Consider the following 17098-nt stretch of genomic DNA (forward strand, 5'->3'; position numbering starts at 1 on the left):
GTCACATTTTCATAGTTGTTATCTTTTTAAGTTTATGGGTAAATTATGTTAGTAGTCACTCAATTATTAATATTTTTTTTCAGATAACTATAAAAAGTTATAAAATATCATTTAATTATTAGTAAATTTTTTGTCACCCAATTATGAAAGTTTAAAAATAGTCAATCAACTATTCAATTTCGTTTTTTATCATCAATTAGCAAACAGTGGTAGCTTTTAAAATTGGCATAGTAACAATTTTAACCCTCAACATTTGTATATTGTGTCAATTTAATCTTGATTCTAAAATATTTAACCCTTAATATACATTGTGTAATTTGGTCATTTTGTAAATTTACTTTTCCATGTGACCCATTCCACTTAAAAGCCAAAAAACAAATTTATCAACTAAATTTAATTGAAAATATACAAAAAGAAAAACAAAAGACCCAAAATTCCGAAATAATAACTTTCGGCTTTTCTAATTCTTTTAAATTTATCCCTCGATGTCACAAAGAAAAATAAAACTGAAAAAAGTACAAAATGTGTAAATATGGAGTGTTAACTCTTTTTAGAATCAAGACTAAATTAATAATGATTACAAATGTTGAGGGTTAAAGTTGCTATTGTGTCAAATTTAACGACTATCATTGTTGGCTAACAGATGACAAAAAAGAAAAAAAAAATTAAATAGTTTGTTGATCATTTTGTAAATTTTCATAGTTGGGTGATCAAAAGAATACTAATAATTGAGCGATTGTTTATTAACTTTTCATAGTTAAGTGATAAAAATAAAATATTAATATTTGTGTGACTACTAATAATTTACTCTTAAGTTTATTTCATCTATTAGCTAAATTATTTTATTTTATTTGTATCTGTTTTTTTATCATGACTCCTCGGATTTCTAAATCAAAATAAAAGATGAGTTCATTGAACTTCACACTCATTTAATTATTTAGTTGTTGAAATAGTAGTAATGTGAACTAAATTAACATTTAATCATTAAATAATTAATAATAAACAAATTATTAGCATCGTTTATTATAACAAAGACATAAATCCAAATACATTTAAACTAGTAATATTATTCTTTACTTGTAATGATTTTCATGCCTAATACTTGTAATGATAAATGACTTAATTTTAAAATATTTTATTAATATAAAATTTAAACGAGATGACAAGGGTTTCTCCTATCTTAATTAATGGTTGAGGGTTTAATTATCGCCTAGATATGGAGTAACTTTAAAACTTGTGATCAACATCTTAATAAGCTTATAGAATGTGGAAGATTAATTACTATGTTTACTCCTATAAATATCTTAAGGAAAAAATCAAATTCAAACATCAACAATTTGATATTTAGTTTTATCATTTGTCATGTCCTTTACTTCTTCTTTTTCTTTTCGCTTTTCGTCGTATTTTTCTTTCTTTCTTTTTAATGGCTTTTGGTAACAAATATTATTTTCTTGAATTTTGGTAACAAATAATATTAAACAAATTAACAGTATAAACTTTAAAAAATTAATAGTTTAATAGCTTAAATAATTTTTTTAATAATTGAAAACTTTTAAATAAGTTAATTATTAAATTGTGTTTGTTTTAGTTAAATAACCAAAATAAAAGTTTATACATAATTTAATGAGTAATAATATAACTTACACTTAATTTAATGTAAAAGAAATATTAAGGGTTTTAACTAACAAAAGAAATATCTAAAACAATTATTACATTATTGATTAAGTTGGTGTTACGAGATAATTTGACATCCACTTTATCAATAAAATTACTTAAATTTTATTTTTAATAAAGTAACAAATATTAATATGATGATGCTTTTTATCTTTTATTATGTTTAAAATAATATTTAAAAGTAACAACTAAAAACTAATTATATGGTCATTCCTAATATATATATCGAGCTCTCACGTTTTTTTTTTATTAAGGTAATACGAGATTGTTATATTTTAGTGGTCATGAATGACGAATTGGGGACGATCTCTACCGAGAATATAACGTGGAGGGCCATCTGTGGGTGCTTGCTAAACAAATTTTCATGTCACTATGTGGCAAGCCGGGTAGGAGTATAATAAGCTCAACTATACATTAAATATGGATTTAATTTATATATTTTTATTTTTCATGTCTATTTTATGATTTATATTCAAGGTTTATAAACGTTTTCTTCAAACAATGCCGTATCCAAGGTTTGAACTTTGAACATATATGCTCTCATTGAAAATGCAATATGTATTATCATTGTACCCAACACTTATTTGTTAATCTATATATTATTTACACAATATACCTACTATAATAAAATATATAATTAATTTATTGTCTTGAATTAAGCGATATAAACTCAATAAAAGAAATTAAAATACAAATTTTTATAATATTATAAAACTTTTTGTGTTTTATTTATTTATATAATAATTATAAAACTTAAATTTAAAATTCAGTATTCATTTCAACTATATAAATACCTAATTTAATTTAAAAAATCATTACCTTTTCAAGAAAATGTTATTATGTTAATTTTGGAAAAAAAAAAAGATAATTTGTTTTCTATCTATTAAAATTGAAAGATGGGCTTGCAACGGTATGAAGGGCAATAGTTTGTCGGCTCATAATATTGAATAAACATGGACCATCAAGTAGGGTTTTAAGCAAATTAATGGTCCATCTGGACCATCATCTAGAAACTTATGGGCTTAACGATTTTATATTTGGGCGTTAAAACGATATGCCTGTATGGTTTTCATTATTTTAAGATTTTGGATAAAAACCCAACCCAATACCTTATGCTTTGAACGGAAGATAATGGGCTTTCACAAATATTAAAGCCTTGTCCCCCACTGCATTCCATCATATAAAAAAGAAGAGACGTAAATGTTAGTATTTTTATTTTTATTTTTAAGCATAAAGTAATTAATTTTAAAATTTAAATTTATAAATAACATTTAAGTGGACCTTAGTCTTGGTCTAAAATAGGGACCAAAGTTTTTTTATTGGGGAGATGGTATTCATGTTTGGGCTCTATAATTGCTTGATGCCTGGTCCCCGATTCTCAAACCCCTAAAATTTGTTGTGTAAAATTAAGCAAAGTAAGGCTTAGGTGATGCAAAATCTCACATTGAACGTAAACACCACACGTGCGATAGACTCAACTTTAGGGTTTAAAAGCGTGAATGATGGACCGACCTTTCCAAAAATACTTTGAATTTTTTAGTCATTTCATTGGACCATTCTCCTAAATCTTCAAAATCTTTGAAGTGTTTGTTCACCATGAAAACGACATTAATTAAGCTTACTAATTGGGCTTTTTGCCCTTAAAGTACACCTTTAATTGAAGGAAAGAACGAAAAGGTCCATTACAACCTATCTCTTTCATGCACATACCTTATCAATTAATGAAAATAAATCCAAATTTAAATGATAAAAAAGAAAGTATCGATACGAGGGAGGTTCTTTTTGTTGCAATTACTGTTGCTAAAGGTTGATTTTAGGAGACAAGTTAAAAGGTTGGTCGGTTAAAGCTTTATTAATGTCATGTTGGGGAACGTGACGTGACGTGATTGGCTACTAGGATATCAAAGGATCGCAAAAGACACAAGTACTAATATATGTATGTCAATTGCTGTAATTAAGGGCGTTCAATTTATTAGGTTTAGTTTCGATATAAAAAATAAGCAATAAATATATTTATTAAAAGTTTATATAAAAATTAAATAAAATTTTGATTGAAGTGATAAATTACCTTATGGGTTGAATTCTTATTATGATTGAATTTTAGTGATTTTTTTATAAAGCGTAAAAGATTAAAAAAAACACATTCATAATAACTAAATTATTTTGTGCTTGGTTGACTAAGTATAAGTATAAATAATTATAACAAAAATTTATATTATTTAATTAATGAAGTATTGACTCTTGACTAAGTTGGCAATGGTGGAGATATTGATTTTAAATATTTAAATTGAAACTCACTGTGTATATTGTAATGTGTAAGCATTAATTCAACTGATCCAATTCACGATATTGTATAACACTTTAAAAAATTATTTAAAATTATATTAAAAATTAACATTTACAATCTAATATCAATTTTCATTATTATTTTTTTCTGGTGAAAAAAGAATTCGTTCATGTTCCATTTTCAACTTAAATCAGGAACTTGGAAAGGTTTCGTTAATGGGATTCATGTGCAAAGCTAACTCAGTATTTCTTTTTTCAAATTTTTTTGAATGAAGAACAAAATTGAAGAAGATTTAGAAGATAAAGTGTTATGGGCAGTGGTTTTCAGCTGCCATGTGAGCCTCAAATTGGCTGATCACTGACCCTAATAATCCCACGTTATAATCTCAGTGGACCCTTTGCGCCCGACATTTGTGATCACCCTCTATATTAAATCTATTCTTTATAAAAGAAAGTGGGATATTCAAGTTAGCCCCAAAGCAATACATATATACTAAAGTTTCGAACTTATTGATCACACTCTGGACCACTAACAAGAACACGAAACCCTAAAATAAAAATTTGCAAAAGAGGAGATTCAGACCCTTATTCAAGGGATACGGGTCGGCTCCACGTCATGCATGCCTCATTCGATGAATTGTGGGGAAATATATTTAAGAAATAGATAAAGAAAGAAAGAAAGAACTATATGATGTAAGTACAAATTGAAAAGCACTAAAACTAGTGCTCTTTTACAGCATGTTAGTATAAATCAACTTTTAATGTTATCTTACAAAGAGAATATTGAACTGAATTAGGCATTTGATTTGATCATCCCACCTTCTAAACCCCAAAACAGATCAATTATTTTAGTATAATAAATTTGATTAGGAACATAATGTGGTTTTGTATCTATGCTATTTATTTAAAATTTGTGTTATGATTTAATAATAACTTATTAATTTTAAAACAAAAGTTATATTTGAAGAGAAAATCTTAAAATTATATATGAGTTACGGTTTAATGTGTAATTGTATACGTGAACTTTAATTTAGTACAATTTTATACATGAATTTTTATTTGATCAAATTCTTATAAATTATTAACCCAATTATTGATATAACATCATTTTATATTTATATATTGTAATAATACATAATTATATTTATTCAATGTGTATTTATTTCTTTAAATGTGTATGATTAAATCAAAATTAAAGTTGTAAGTATATATTTGAACCACAACTAGAGTTTCATGTGTATATTTGCACCAAATTAAAGTTAATGTATATAATTACATATTAAATCAAAATTCATATATAAATTTGAGATTTATTCCTATATTAAAAACACTAAAAATACTATAAAATGATCCTTTAAAAGATTTGAATTTGATATAATAGGTGAACCTTGTCAACACAGTCAAAATTTAATTAAAAAATATTTATAATTTTATTATTTTGTAAATAATTTTTTAAAAAATTATATTATTTTATTTCTTTCACCTATATCGGGTGTACCATAAAATTAGTATATATATATTTTCACATAAATATGTTTTATAATCAAATTTAAAAGATATATATTTGATTTATTATAAAGTGTCATGTATCACAAAATGATATTATTAAGATATCAGTTAGATAATAAAATATGATTCGGATAATAAAAAAATTAAGTACCATAAAAATATATTAGATTTAACTTAAATCCATGTTTATAAAAGATAATAAATATTGAAGGAATTAGAATGAATATCATTATTAATTCAGGCAATTAGTGGTCATGGATTACTCGTGCAGCTCGTGTCCATTCAAGTAGTGGGATTCATCACACTTACACGCACCAATAAACTAAAGCAAAATATGTAAATGATCTCTTCTCTTTGATATCTTGTACACAACATATTATTAAATATAAAAATATATAAAGGTGGGGGTTAAGAAGAGTTCTAGATTCTTCAATCATATCTCATTTTAAGAAAATAATATAGTGGAACCATTTTTTTTACACATAACGACACAAATTTATAGTACCATATTTGTACAACATTCATATTTGTTAACCAAAATCCAAGTATATATGCGATCCCTATGGTTGTCAACAACTATTTTGGACTATATAATAAAGGACAGTGCTAGAAGCACTCAAATAATGCATCGTTTGGGATAAAAAAAACATAGTGAAGGTTTAAAGGAAAGTTTTTTCTTATAAATTTAATATTAAGGTTAATATTAATACAGTTAATCGTATATAATTTTTATGCATAATCAACAATGATTTGGATCCAATTTGTTCCTTTGATAGGGCAGTTTTGTTTGGATTTATTTGGTTTATTCGGCTACATCAACCTCTAACACCAATTTTTGTAATATATATTGATAATGATAGTAAAACGATCGGAAAACAATAAAAAAAAAGAACACATATAGATTTTATATAAAAGACTTTCAGGAAAAAACTACTGGTAGAGGAGAAGAAATTCACTAATATTAAAAAACGAATGATATAAGAGAAGTATTGACTACATTTATTTAAAAATGTAGTTTTATATGGATTTTACTTATGCAGCCCTCGACCTCTTGTCCCGATAGATCCCTTTATTTTACCACTGAATTTATTTTTTCAACAAGGATTCGAGTCACACAAACTGTAACATCAATCAACAAGTCATGTACCAAGTTTGGATCATCATCCTGTGATTTCTACTTTGCCAAGCAGCCTCCAGATTCGACATCAGCTCTACAGAGTTCCCAAAGCTGCCATCACCAATATCAAATATTAATTAAACCTACCACAACCATGATCAATGTATTGCTCGGACCCCTCGGCTCTCTCAGAGTATCCAGTATACACAGTCACTTTCGGTCATCACTGCATTCACATATAACAGAACCACATCGACGTTTGGTGCTGCCGCTGCAATCTTGGGTCCAATTCCTTCAACTCTTTTAATGGATTCATTTTACACGGGATACACCAAACTCCATTGCCAGATGCTCTTAACCAAATCTATACTACTATAAATCCGACAGTCTTAGCTTGTGCATATTCACTCTTTTGTTTGCACCGGAAGTGGACGAAGATATTTCAAGAAAGTAAAAATGTCCATTCAAAAATCGGGCCCATTCAACAGGATATATACTCCTTACAGCGTGGAGTTTTTATAACCAGCTCACTGTCTCATCATCCTATCCACCCATCACTCTACAGATTGGCTCATCATGCGGCGTCTACTTAGACCCATAGGGATTGGCACTCCTCTATTATTACTACTACATACACCTGATGCTAATGTATGATACTATGTTTTTTTTTAAACATTTACCCCCAAAAATAAAAAGGTTTTTTAAGGGATAAATCAAATTGTTTACTGGTTTGGGAAATAAATATAATATCTATCTAAGATTAAAGAGCAAAATTTAAAGAAAAATTTCACATTAGAGAAGTATCATATTGTGTTATCAGTTGATAATTTATACATTACTAATACATTGTGAATTATATGTATTATCTGGATGAGTACATACAACATTTTTAATTACTATAAAATAGCAATTATATGATGGGGAAGACGTTCTTTTTTTCTTTTTATCTAAAGTAAAGAAGTTGTTAAACAAAAAAAAAAAAAAAAAACCCAAGGTAAAGGGGTTGTCCAATGTTGAACTTGTGAGTCTGTGACGTCATGTCAACAAAGAATTAAGGTAAATGATAACTTAATTGGTTGAATAGCAAAATATTTCCATTAATTTGAACTCTTAATTAATAATAGGATTACAGTTTGAATTTGGATAATTTGGTCTTCCTTTTTATAAAAAATAAGATATTTGCTTTTTAGCCACTAATAATTTTAAATATTCACATACATCTTGTTAATTAGTGAGGTAAATAAAGAAAAAAGATGATGGTAGAGAAAAAGGGGAGGAGAGGTGAAAGTTGGGAGAGATGTTATTGTTTATAGAAAAGAAAGAGAATTTAGAAAGAATAAATGTCTATGTAATTACTTGTGAGTTGTTTGTATGGTCTTTTTATAGTGGGATGCAAACTTGGATACGTGTCTTACGGTCACTGACATAGAAGTCTGATTTGATACTCTTAGCAGTGACGATAGTGACACATTTTAGGATGAGGCGTTTTAGGGTGACTAGCAATCAACTATCTTGAGCCTCTGCGTGGTCCTTATATAGTCTTAATAAAGATGTCTCTTTCCAAAGTTCGTCGAGTTAAGGTTTACAAATTAACCTTGAGTTCGTAACATCGTTGGTTCAATTGAAAGATACACGTCTAATTTTCTATGAGTACACTGTAAGGTCTACAAGGTATGTTGAGAGGTCAGCGAGGATGTGAGATATAATACACCCTTAGATTAATCATATTGTATACCCATTATGTGAGAAAAAAAACTTTTGAAGCAGTGATAATTTTTTTTATAGAATATAAACATTTTTATTAAAAATAAATAAAAATCATATGAAATAATCACCTTTATGTATATAACAAATAATTAAATTGATGAAGTATCAAGATTTTTTGAATTAATGTCAATTAACTCATAATTACTAAAATTCAATCAACACTTAACTAATAATAATATATAGGTAAATCCAATCTTATTGAAGTCAAAGTCTAAAATTATAATGAGCATAGAAAATGGAGAAAAAAAGGGAGCAAAGCATGCAGGGAGGTATGACAAAGACAACACACTGTATATTCCTTCGAGAAAGAAATGGTGGGGTCTCCCTCAATACCATACCTCCCATTTCCAGAGAGTGTCGCACGAGCACAACATTTGTGTACCCTTAGCTACTCCCTTTCCCCACTATGCTCTCTATTCTTATCTACATCTCTCTTCAGTTTTGTTTAACCCAATCTCTCTTTCATCAATGACTTACCTCTACCTTATAATCGTATTTAAGTATATTATATATTAATTTATACATATTTATGGTTTCCCCCACCCCCTTTATTTGTAACTCCTTTCTATTTGCTTTTTAATGTGTAAAAGGGGATGTCCTTTTCTCTCTTTGGGGGGGGGGGGCTAAGAGAGAGAGAGAGAGAGAGAGAGAGAGAGAGAGAGAGAGGGGGGAGAATCCAAGATAATAATGATATAAACAGTGAGTCCAAACAAAAAGGGGGGTTGAAGAAATGTGCTTTAACGTAAGCCATTTGATGATAATTTTTATTCCCTTTTCTCTGCCCAGTATCCCTCTCTACTTTTACTATACACTCTACAGTTACCATTGGAATTGGACACATTATTTTCCTTTCCTTCTTTTCTCTTCGTTCACAGTTCACACTTGATATGAATAAAAATCAAAGTATTTAATAAATATAATATAAAAATAATACTAATAAAAAAATTTAATTTAATAATTCCTGATGTGAATTCAATAATTTTTTATTAGATATAAATGCATCTCAATTCATAATTTCTTCTCACGAACTCTTACATAACAAATTAAATGCGGACACACAGTCTAGTTAATTACTAGCTTTGAGTGCATTAATAATAATTTTTATTCACTCCAGGTTTACTTTGCTAGTCAAAGCCTAATCCATGGTATTTCTGATTATTATTATTATTATGACACTGGTTTAATCTCACTTCATTGCATCTTCTTTGGACCCAAAATTATTATTTTGACCAAGAAAGGATGGGTGGATTATTGGCAATAATAACATATTTGCAAGGGCTAAAAACGTGGTTTTACTTTCATCAAACATCAAGATTACACTTGATTATAATGTTGAAAACTCAATCTGTAATCTGGGTATACAATAATGAAGTTTCACTAGAAAAATATAAAATAAAAGGGAACATAAGCATGCATATAAGTGAGCCAGGTCACATTCTAGTAAATAATTAAGTTGAAACATAAAAACATGAGGTCATAAAATCAAATATAGAAAAAGGTTAATCAAAACAAAGCTTTTTCAACGGTTACAGAAATGAAATCCCAGTTTCAGTCAAAAGAGCATATTGTTGGTAATATCCGACAAAATCAGAGCTTTTTCTTTTTCTTCTTTCCACCATATGTCCCTGTTTTCACTTTCAACCGTTCGATGTTTCAAGGCAAAGTCAAGTTGCAATCTTGTAATTATTTGTTAATTCAATGCCCATTTCCCCATTACCATCTATTTATACAGTCTCTGATCAACTCTCTCACCCTACCATCTTCACTTCAATAGTTGCAAAAAAGGGGGAAAAAAATACATACATTTTTCTTCTTCTCTGTGGGAAAATCCCACTAATATTTGAAATTTTCTGTTATCTAATGATTACATTTAGGTATCTTACTATACATTTCACTCATATTTTATTGTCGTTTAAGATTTAAATCTTTCTATGCATGTTGTTTTGTTAATTAGTCTCTCCTTTTGATTGAATATATAGGTTCATGCACATATATATAATATATGTGATAAAGTATAACCTTTTGTTTAATTGATATATGTATGTATGTATTGATCATTTATTTTTTTGCCTTCCCAAACAGCTTGGGATCCCTGGAGTTATATCAAAGATCATCTAAGGTATCATCAAAGTAAAGATATGGCAAAGACAGGAGCTCAAGCAAGTCCAGTTGTAGTGTTCTCCATGTTCATGTTGTTCATAGTCTTGTTTTTCAGTTTTGTCGTGTCTGATAATGGTAAAGAAGTTGAGATTCTTTTGTCTTTCAAGTCTTCGATCTATGACCCTTCTGGTTTCCTCTCAAACTGGGATTCCTCAGCCACTTTTTGCCAGTGGCACGGCGTCACTTGCAATAATAATCTCTCTCATGTCGACAAACTGGATCTTTCTGCTAAAAACTTAACTGGTAAATTAGTTTCCTCCTCGATTTTCCATTTGCCTTTTATTCAAACTTTGAACATCTCCAACAATCAGTTTTACGATGAAATTCCCGAGGATATATTTTCTTCTTCATCTTCTTCACTTCGGTTTCTCAACCTTAGTAACAATAATTTCACCGGTCAAATACCAAGCGGTTCCATTCCTGGTCTCGAGGTATTGGATCTTTCAAACAATATGCTTTCCGGAAAAATCCCACCAGAAATCGGATCGTTTTATAGTCTAAAATTTCTTGATCTGGGTGGGAATGTTTTGGTTGGGGAAATTCCAGTCTCGATAACAAACATCACCGGTTTGCAGTTCTTGACTTTGGCTTCAAATCAATTAGTCGGCCCCATTCCACATGGATTAAGCAAAATGAAGAGCTTGGAGTGGATATACGTTGGCTACAACAATCTGTCGGGTCAAATTCCTGAAGAAATTGGTATGTTGACTTCCTTGAATCATCTTGATCTTGTCTACAACAATCTCACCGGTGAAATCCCATCATCCCTGGGGAATCTCAGCGACCTTCAGTATCTTTTCCTTTACCAAAACAAGCTTACAGGTTCGATTCCAGACTCCATTTTTGGACTCAAAAAGCTGGTTTCTCTCGATCTTAGTGATAATTCATTATCTGGTGAGATCTCTGAACTCGTAATTCACTTACAAAACTTGGAGATTCTTCATCTTTTCGGCAACATCTTTGCGGGTAAAATCCCCAAGGCTTTAACCTCTTTGCCTCGTCTTCAAGTCCTTCAGCTTTGGTCCAACAGATTGTCAGGTGAGATTCCAGAAAGTCTTGGAAGGAATAATAATCTCACGATTCTCGACCTCTCAACAAATAATCTCACGGGTCGGATACCAGATGGACTTTGCAGTTCGAGTCGGCTTTTTAAGCTCATTCTTTTCTCAAATTCGCTTGAAGGTGCCATTCCAAAGAATTTGAGCACTTGCACGAGTTTGCAGCGAGTAAGGCTTCAAAACAATCGTCTGTCAGGCGAGTTATCCTCGGAGTTCACGAAGCTGCCTCTCGTCTACTTCTTGGATGTCTCGAACAACGATCTCTCCGGCAACATTGGAGACCAAGAATGGGACATGCCGGCGCTTGAAATGTTGAGTTTGGCAGGAAACAGGTTTTCCGGAAGGTTGCCTAACTCATTCGGGAGCCAAAAGATTGAGGACCTGGACTTGTCAGGGAACGGATTTTCAGGTACAATTCCACGTAGTTTCGGAAGTTTAACGGAGCTCATGCAATTCAGCCTATCTGGAAACAAGCTAATCGGTGAAATCCCCGAGGAATTATCTTCATGCAAGAAGCTCGTGAGTCTAGACTTGAGCCATAACCAACTCAGTGGCCAAATTCCATCAGGTTTCGCTGAAATGCCAGTTCTTAGTCAGCTTGACTTGTCGGGCAATCAATTATCTGGTGAAGTTCCACCGCAGTTGGGGAAGATGGAATCACTGATTCAGGTGAATGTTTCTCACAACCATTTACATGGTAGTTTACCATCTACCGGGGCCTTTCTCGCTATAAATTCAAGTGCAGTTTCCGGTAATGATCTTTGTGGTGGAGCTGAAACGAGCGGTTTACCACCATGCAAGAAGGTTAAGAATCTGAATTGGTGGTTCTATGTTGCTTGCTCACTCGTTGCTTTAGTTTTGCTTGCGTTTGCTGCTTTTGGCTTCATATTCATTCGAAAAAGAAACAATTTGGAGCTGAAGAGAGTGGAAAACGAAGATGGAATCTGGGAATTACAGTTCTTTGATTCCAACGTTTCAAAGTCAGTAACAGTCGATGATATTACACTCTCTGCAAAACAAGTAAATGGTATTTGCAGAGGCAATAAATCGTCTGCAAATGATTTCCAATTCGTGGTGAAAGAAATGAACGATGTCAACTCAATTCCATCGAGTTTTTGGTCTGAAATCAAACAACTCGGCAAGCTTCAGCATCCAAATCTTGTTAATCTGATCGGAACATGCCGGTCGGACAAGAATGCATATTTGGTTTACGAGTACATAAAAGGGAAACTTTTAAGTGAAATCCTTCACGAATTAACCTGGGAAAGACGGCGTAAAATCGCCATGGGGATTGCCAAAGCTCTTAAGTTTTTGCATTCTTACTGTTCACCAAGTATAATTGTGGGAGACATGTCGCCGGAGAGAGTTATCGTCGACGGAAAAGATGAACCTCGCCTACGATTAAGCCTTCCCGGGCTACTTTCAACGGAAAACAAAGCCTTCATTTCTTCGGCGTACGTTGCCCCAGGTACGTGAACAATAATAATACATAATAGTATAGACTTTTTTTTTAATTGAAAATTTCCCTGTTTAACTGTGAGAATAATAGTGCAATGTCAACTTAATTATGTAATCCTGTCGCATATGAAAATTTTTTCTTGGCAATTTATAATTAGTCAAAGCAGAAATTATGAGATATTATTATGTCTGGCTCTTAGATACTTCAAACAATAACTTTAAAGCATTTTATCATAATTTATTTTATAAAAGAATATATATGAATCTTAATGGTTAGGTGCTTAGACACTTGAACTTCAACAAGGTTTTACATATTAAAGGAAAACAATTTATTCATATAGTAGATATTGAGTTAATAATATTTTTCTACAAATCCATGCACGTGCAGGTTGCTAATGTATGTATATTTATTTTTATTTTCTTTTCTCCTATAATATATTTGGCAGAAACCAGAGAAAGCAAAGATATGAGTGAAAAGAGTGATATATATGGATTCGGCTTGATTCTGATAGAATTATTAACGGGGAAAAGCCCTGCGGATGCTGAATTTGGAGATCAGCACCAAAGCATGGTAGAGTGGGCCCGTTATTGCTACTCAGATTGTCATCTTGATATGTGGGTTGATCCCATGATCAGGCCAGGCCATGCATCCGACGTCAACCACAATCAGATCGTCGAAACCTTGAACCTAGCTCTCCATTGCACCGCGGGTGACCCCACCGCTCGCCCCTCCGCAACCGATGTATCCAAAACTCTACAGTCTGCTTTCAGAATAACTTCCTGTGTTTCAACCCTAAAGCTCTCTTCATCTGTTTAGGCTTCTTTATAATTATATATTATATATTATATATAGCATGATTTTGTTCAGAATTTTTGTTTTTTGGGTTAATTTCCTTTTTGGTTTTATGGTTTCTAGTTGTAAGTTATTAAAATGATTGTCGTCGTCACTCAAATGTTCTGTTTGATGGTATGCTAAATACATACTATTGAGTGTAAAATGTAGATAAATCAAACGCAATTATATATGAATTACAATTTTGTTTCTTCACAGATTGTAGAGTATAAATATATATATATCTTTGGAGGTCTTCTATATGCTTCCATGGCTCAAAGATTTAAAAAGAAAAACCCATAGCCTGTAATAAATGAAGTAATTATAAATGTTAAATCTAGTGTTAGATTTTAAAAATCTAATTATACGAAGGGTTACTAGCTAGTAAGTGGATATCCTACTGGCAAACCCACTCTTTGGGGTGAAAAAAAGATATTGAAATCCCATTTTTTGGAATGGAAGAGAAAACCTGATATGCAGAGACCATTGTTTTCTTTTTTATCTTCTTTTACAGCTTGTTTTTTAGACATTGAAAATGGCATATAAGGATCAGACAGAATTCACATGGATTTGGGACTCAACACCATGGCCTACTTCCTCCATTTCCATTTCCTTTTATCTTCCCTTATTCTTGTAGTAATTTCGACCCTTTTCACACTTTTGTTTTGTAAATATTAGCCAGCTCAAAACAAAACACTGCTCGCTAATTTCCTTTCATGCCCATGGAAAAAGAAACTAGAGAGTTCAAAACTTGTTCACTTTCTCGTTTGCAATAACCAAGTTGTTGACGATATATAACGTTGAAGTGGGTTTATTGGTATCCTACAATGACTTGCAAAAGATCTTCTGCTCTTATCCAGAGAAGGGCAACGCACGCCTTGTTTGTTCTTTTTCTGGTCCCATTATATAAAAAAATTGTTTAATATAAGACATGCTTGGCTGCTTGTTTACACCAAAAGTCTAAAGTTAGATCACAAAGGGAATTGGGGCCTTCTTCCCTATAGCCTTACAGATCGATTGATTGAGAAAATGGAGTTTCCACAATCTATAAATGTTTGACCCTTAGAGTTTGGTTTGCATGTGAAAAATTTTGCTTTCAACGGCAGTGAAAAGCTTGGTTTCACCACGCGCGCCCAGAAGCTATCGATTAGGTCAAACAGCTAGAAAACAGGGACATTGCTCATGCTTCAATGGTGGACCACTGTCTGTACTAAATTCCTGATGTCTTGATGATGATATTGTTTGGCTTATTGTCGGAACACTCTTTTGGAATTGAAAAAAAAAGGCCAAAATGGTACTCTTTTAACAATCCCATATATTCATATGTAAAAAAAGGTAGCTTGAGCCATTGAGGTATAAAGGCAAACTGGTATAAAATGACTGCCTTTTTTTCTCTTCACACATGACAGACAATGATCAAAAGGGTTTTAATATTTCAATATCTGGTTTACGATGAAGTAAGAAAAAAAAAATCTTACAGGGGATTGGAATCCTTGGTTATAAGGATTTTTTAAAATTTTACAGCAATTGATTGTTTGATCTTTTTAATGAGATGGGGCTCATTTCTTTTTTCTGACCTTTCTTGTGACAAACTTTTGCCTTCAAAGTGGCAATGATGATGTTGAAGTTTTTTATTTTTATTTATTTTGTTTTTTATCTTTGTTGTTTTTCACTTCCATTCTCTGTAAGTAATGATAGCATTGACAAAACCCTTTTTTTTTTCTTTTTATCTTTTAGCCAATCAGAACTATCATGGGGGAGATCGGAGCTCACATTGTTGGAAGATTCCATCGCTAAAAGATCAAACTTTAGGCTTTAAGCATTAAAAATAAAAAAAACTTTGTGTGATGTTTCATGGAGCAAACCAGCTCAATTTTGCTGGCAGAGTTTGTTTTTTCGTAACGTTGTTTATCTCAAAAGCTTCAAGATATCAATTATGGTTTTTTCTTTCTTGGAGACCATGCAAAAAAGTCTCTTCGATCGGCTGCTTTCTTCTATTAAGAAAAAGCTCCTTTTCTCTTCTCCAAAAACTTATTTTCCTTTCTTTGATTCAATGGGGCATAGCTGGTGATCTTCTCTTTCAAATTATTTTCCGTTTAGATTTCAAAATTCCAAAAGTTTTTCTTTTTTGCACATCACAAGAAGGGAAAGTTTTTACATATCTTAACAACAACCCACTTAGCAACATCTATGGAGTTCTTGATATAGGAGAAATGAAAAAGTGGGATGATTTTTGCAGTTTCAATTTGACCAATTATTAGCAATAAAGGGTTTTTTCTTTTTTATTTAAAACCCTGTTTTGCTGACATTTTTGTTATATCATGCTTAGCCAAGGCCAGCTTCCATTAGCCTTTTTTATCAAGGGCTTAAATCACAGCCATTGAGTTATATAAATGGAAGACCACCTTTTTGTAATTGGAGAAACTACTGTTTCTAACAGGTATGAATCATTTCAAATTTGTCTAAGATAATGTCAAAATTATTCATCAAAAAGGTTATTAATCTGTTTTTAAGACTGTCTCATAACTTTATTATCCCACAAGCCTTTTGTTCCTCATAGATTCCGGTGTAGGATCAACCACATCAAATCAGTCAACTAACTGATAAATGATTTGTGTTGATATTTCGAATTCAAACTTGCACAGTTTCTTTTTGTTATATTAAAAAACCCTAGTCCCTGCAAGTTCTTAAAACATCATTTTCATTCATATGTAACATTTCTAGGACTGCTATATATCTATAGATAGTTTATCAGGGGCTTGAAGTACTATTTATCACTAGTCATGTTAATTTGTTAACTAATTATTGAAGTTTTACTATAAAACAAATGGAACATGGTGTAACACTGCAACCAATAACATCAAGAAATGGGTTTTGAATGATTCAATAGAGTAGGTACTGTAGATGTACTTCATAGATATAAGGTTCAAGTTTTATCCATGAATAAAAATAATCTTGAAATGATCATTAGTGGATGAAGGTGATGAAAGATTACAAGGATTGACATTGACTCAAGATGTGAAAGAAATTTAGACTAATCATGATACTGCATATCAGTCTATAAACATGGAAAAATGATGTTAATGGTCAAATATGGTGGAAGGATATGGAAGATTTGATAATCATATTATTATTTTTTAGTGGAAGTCTTTAGCGAAGCGCATTGTAAGTTAGGAGGATGACAAATTCTGTTTTCCAAGTGTACAATAAAGGGGGAAAAGAAAAGAATAAAGGGTG

The 17098-nt window shown here is 31.2% G+C and overlaps 1 protein-coding gene across 1 annotated transcript; it reads left to right on the forward strand.

Moving 5' to 3' along the window:
• Positions 1-10081: 10081 nt before the first annotated feature.
• On the forward strand, positions 10082-14064 carry LOC105769877 (leucine-rich repeat receptor-like serine/threonine-protein kinase SKM1). Its single transcript, XM_012590820.2, has 3 exons — positions 10082-10227; positions 10436-13039; positions 13476-14064. Exons 2-3 carry the CDS (start codon positions 10492-10494, stop codon positions 13844-13846), a joined length of 2919 nt encoding a protein of 972 aa, XP_012446274.1. The 5' UTR covers positions 10082-10227; positions 10436-10491; the 3' UTR covers positions 13847-14064.
• Positions 14065-17098: the final 3034 nt, after the last annotated feature.

This window comes from Gossypium raimondii, chromosome 5 (genome assembly GCF_025698545.1).
Source record: "Gossypium raimondii isolate GPD5lz chromosome 5, ASM2569854v1, whole genome shotgun sequence".
Lineage (NCBI taxonomy): Eukaryota > Viridiplantae > Streptophyta > Magnoliopsida > Malvales > Malvaceae > Gossypium > Gossypium raimondii.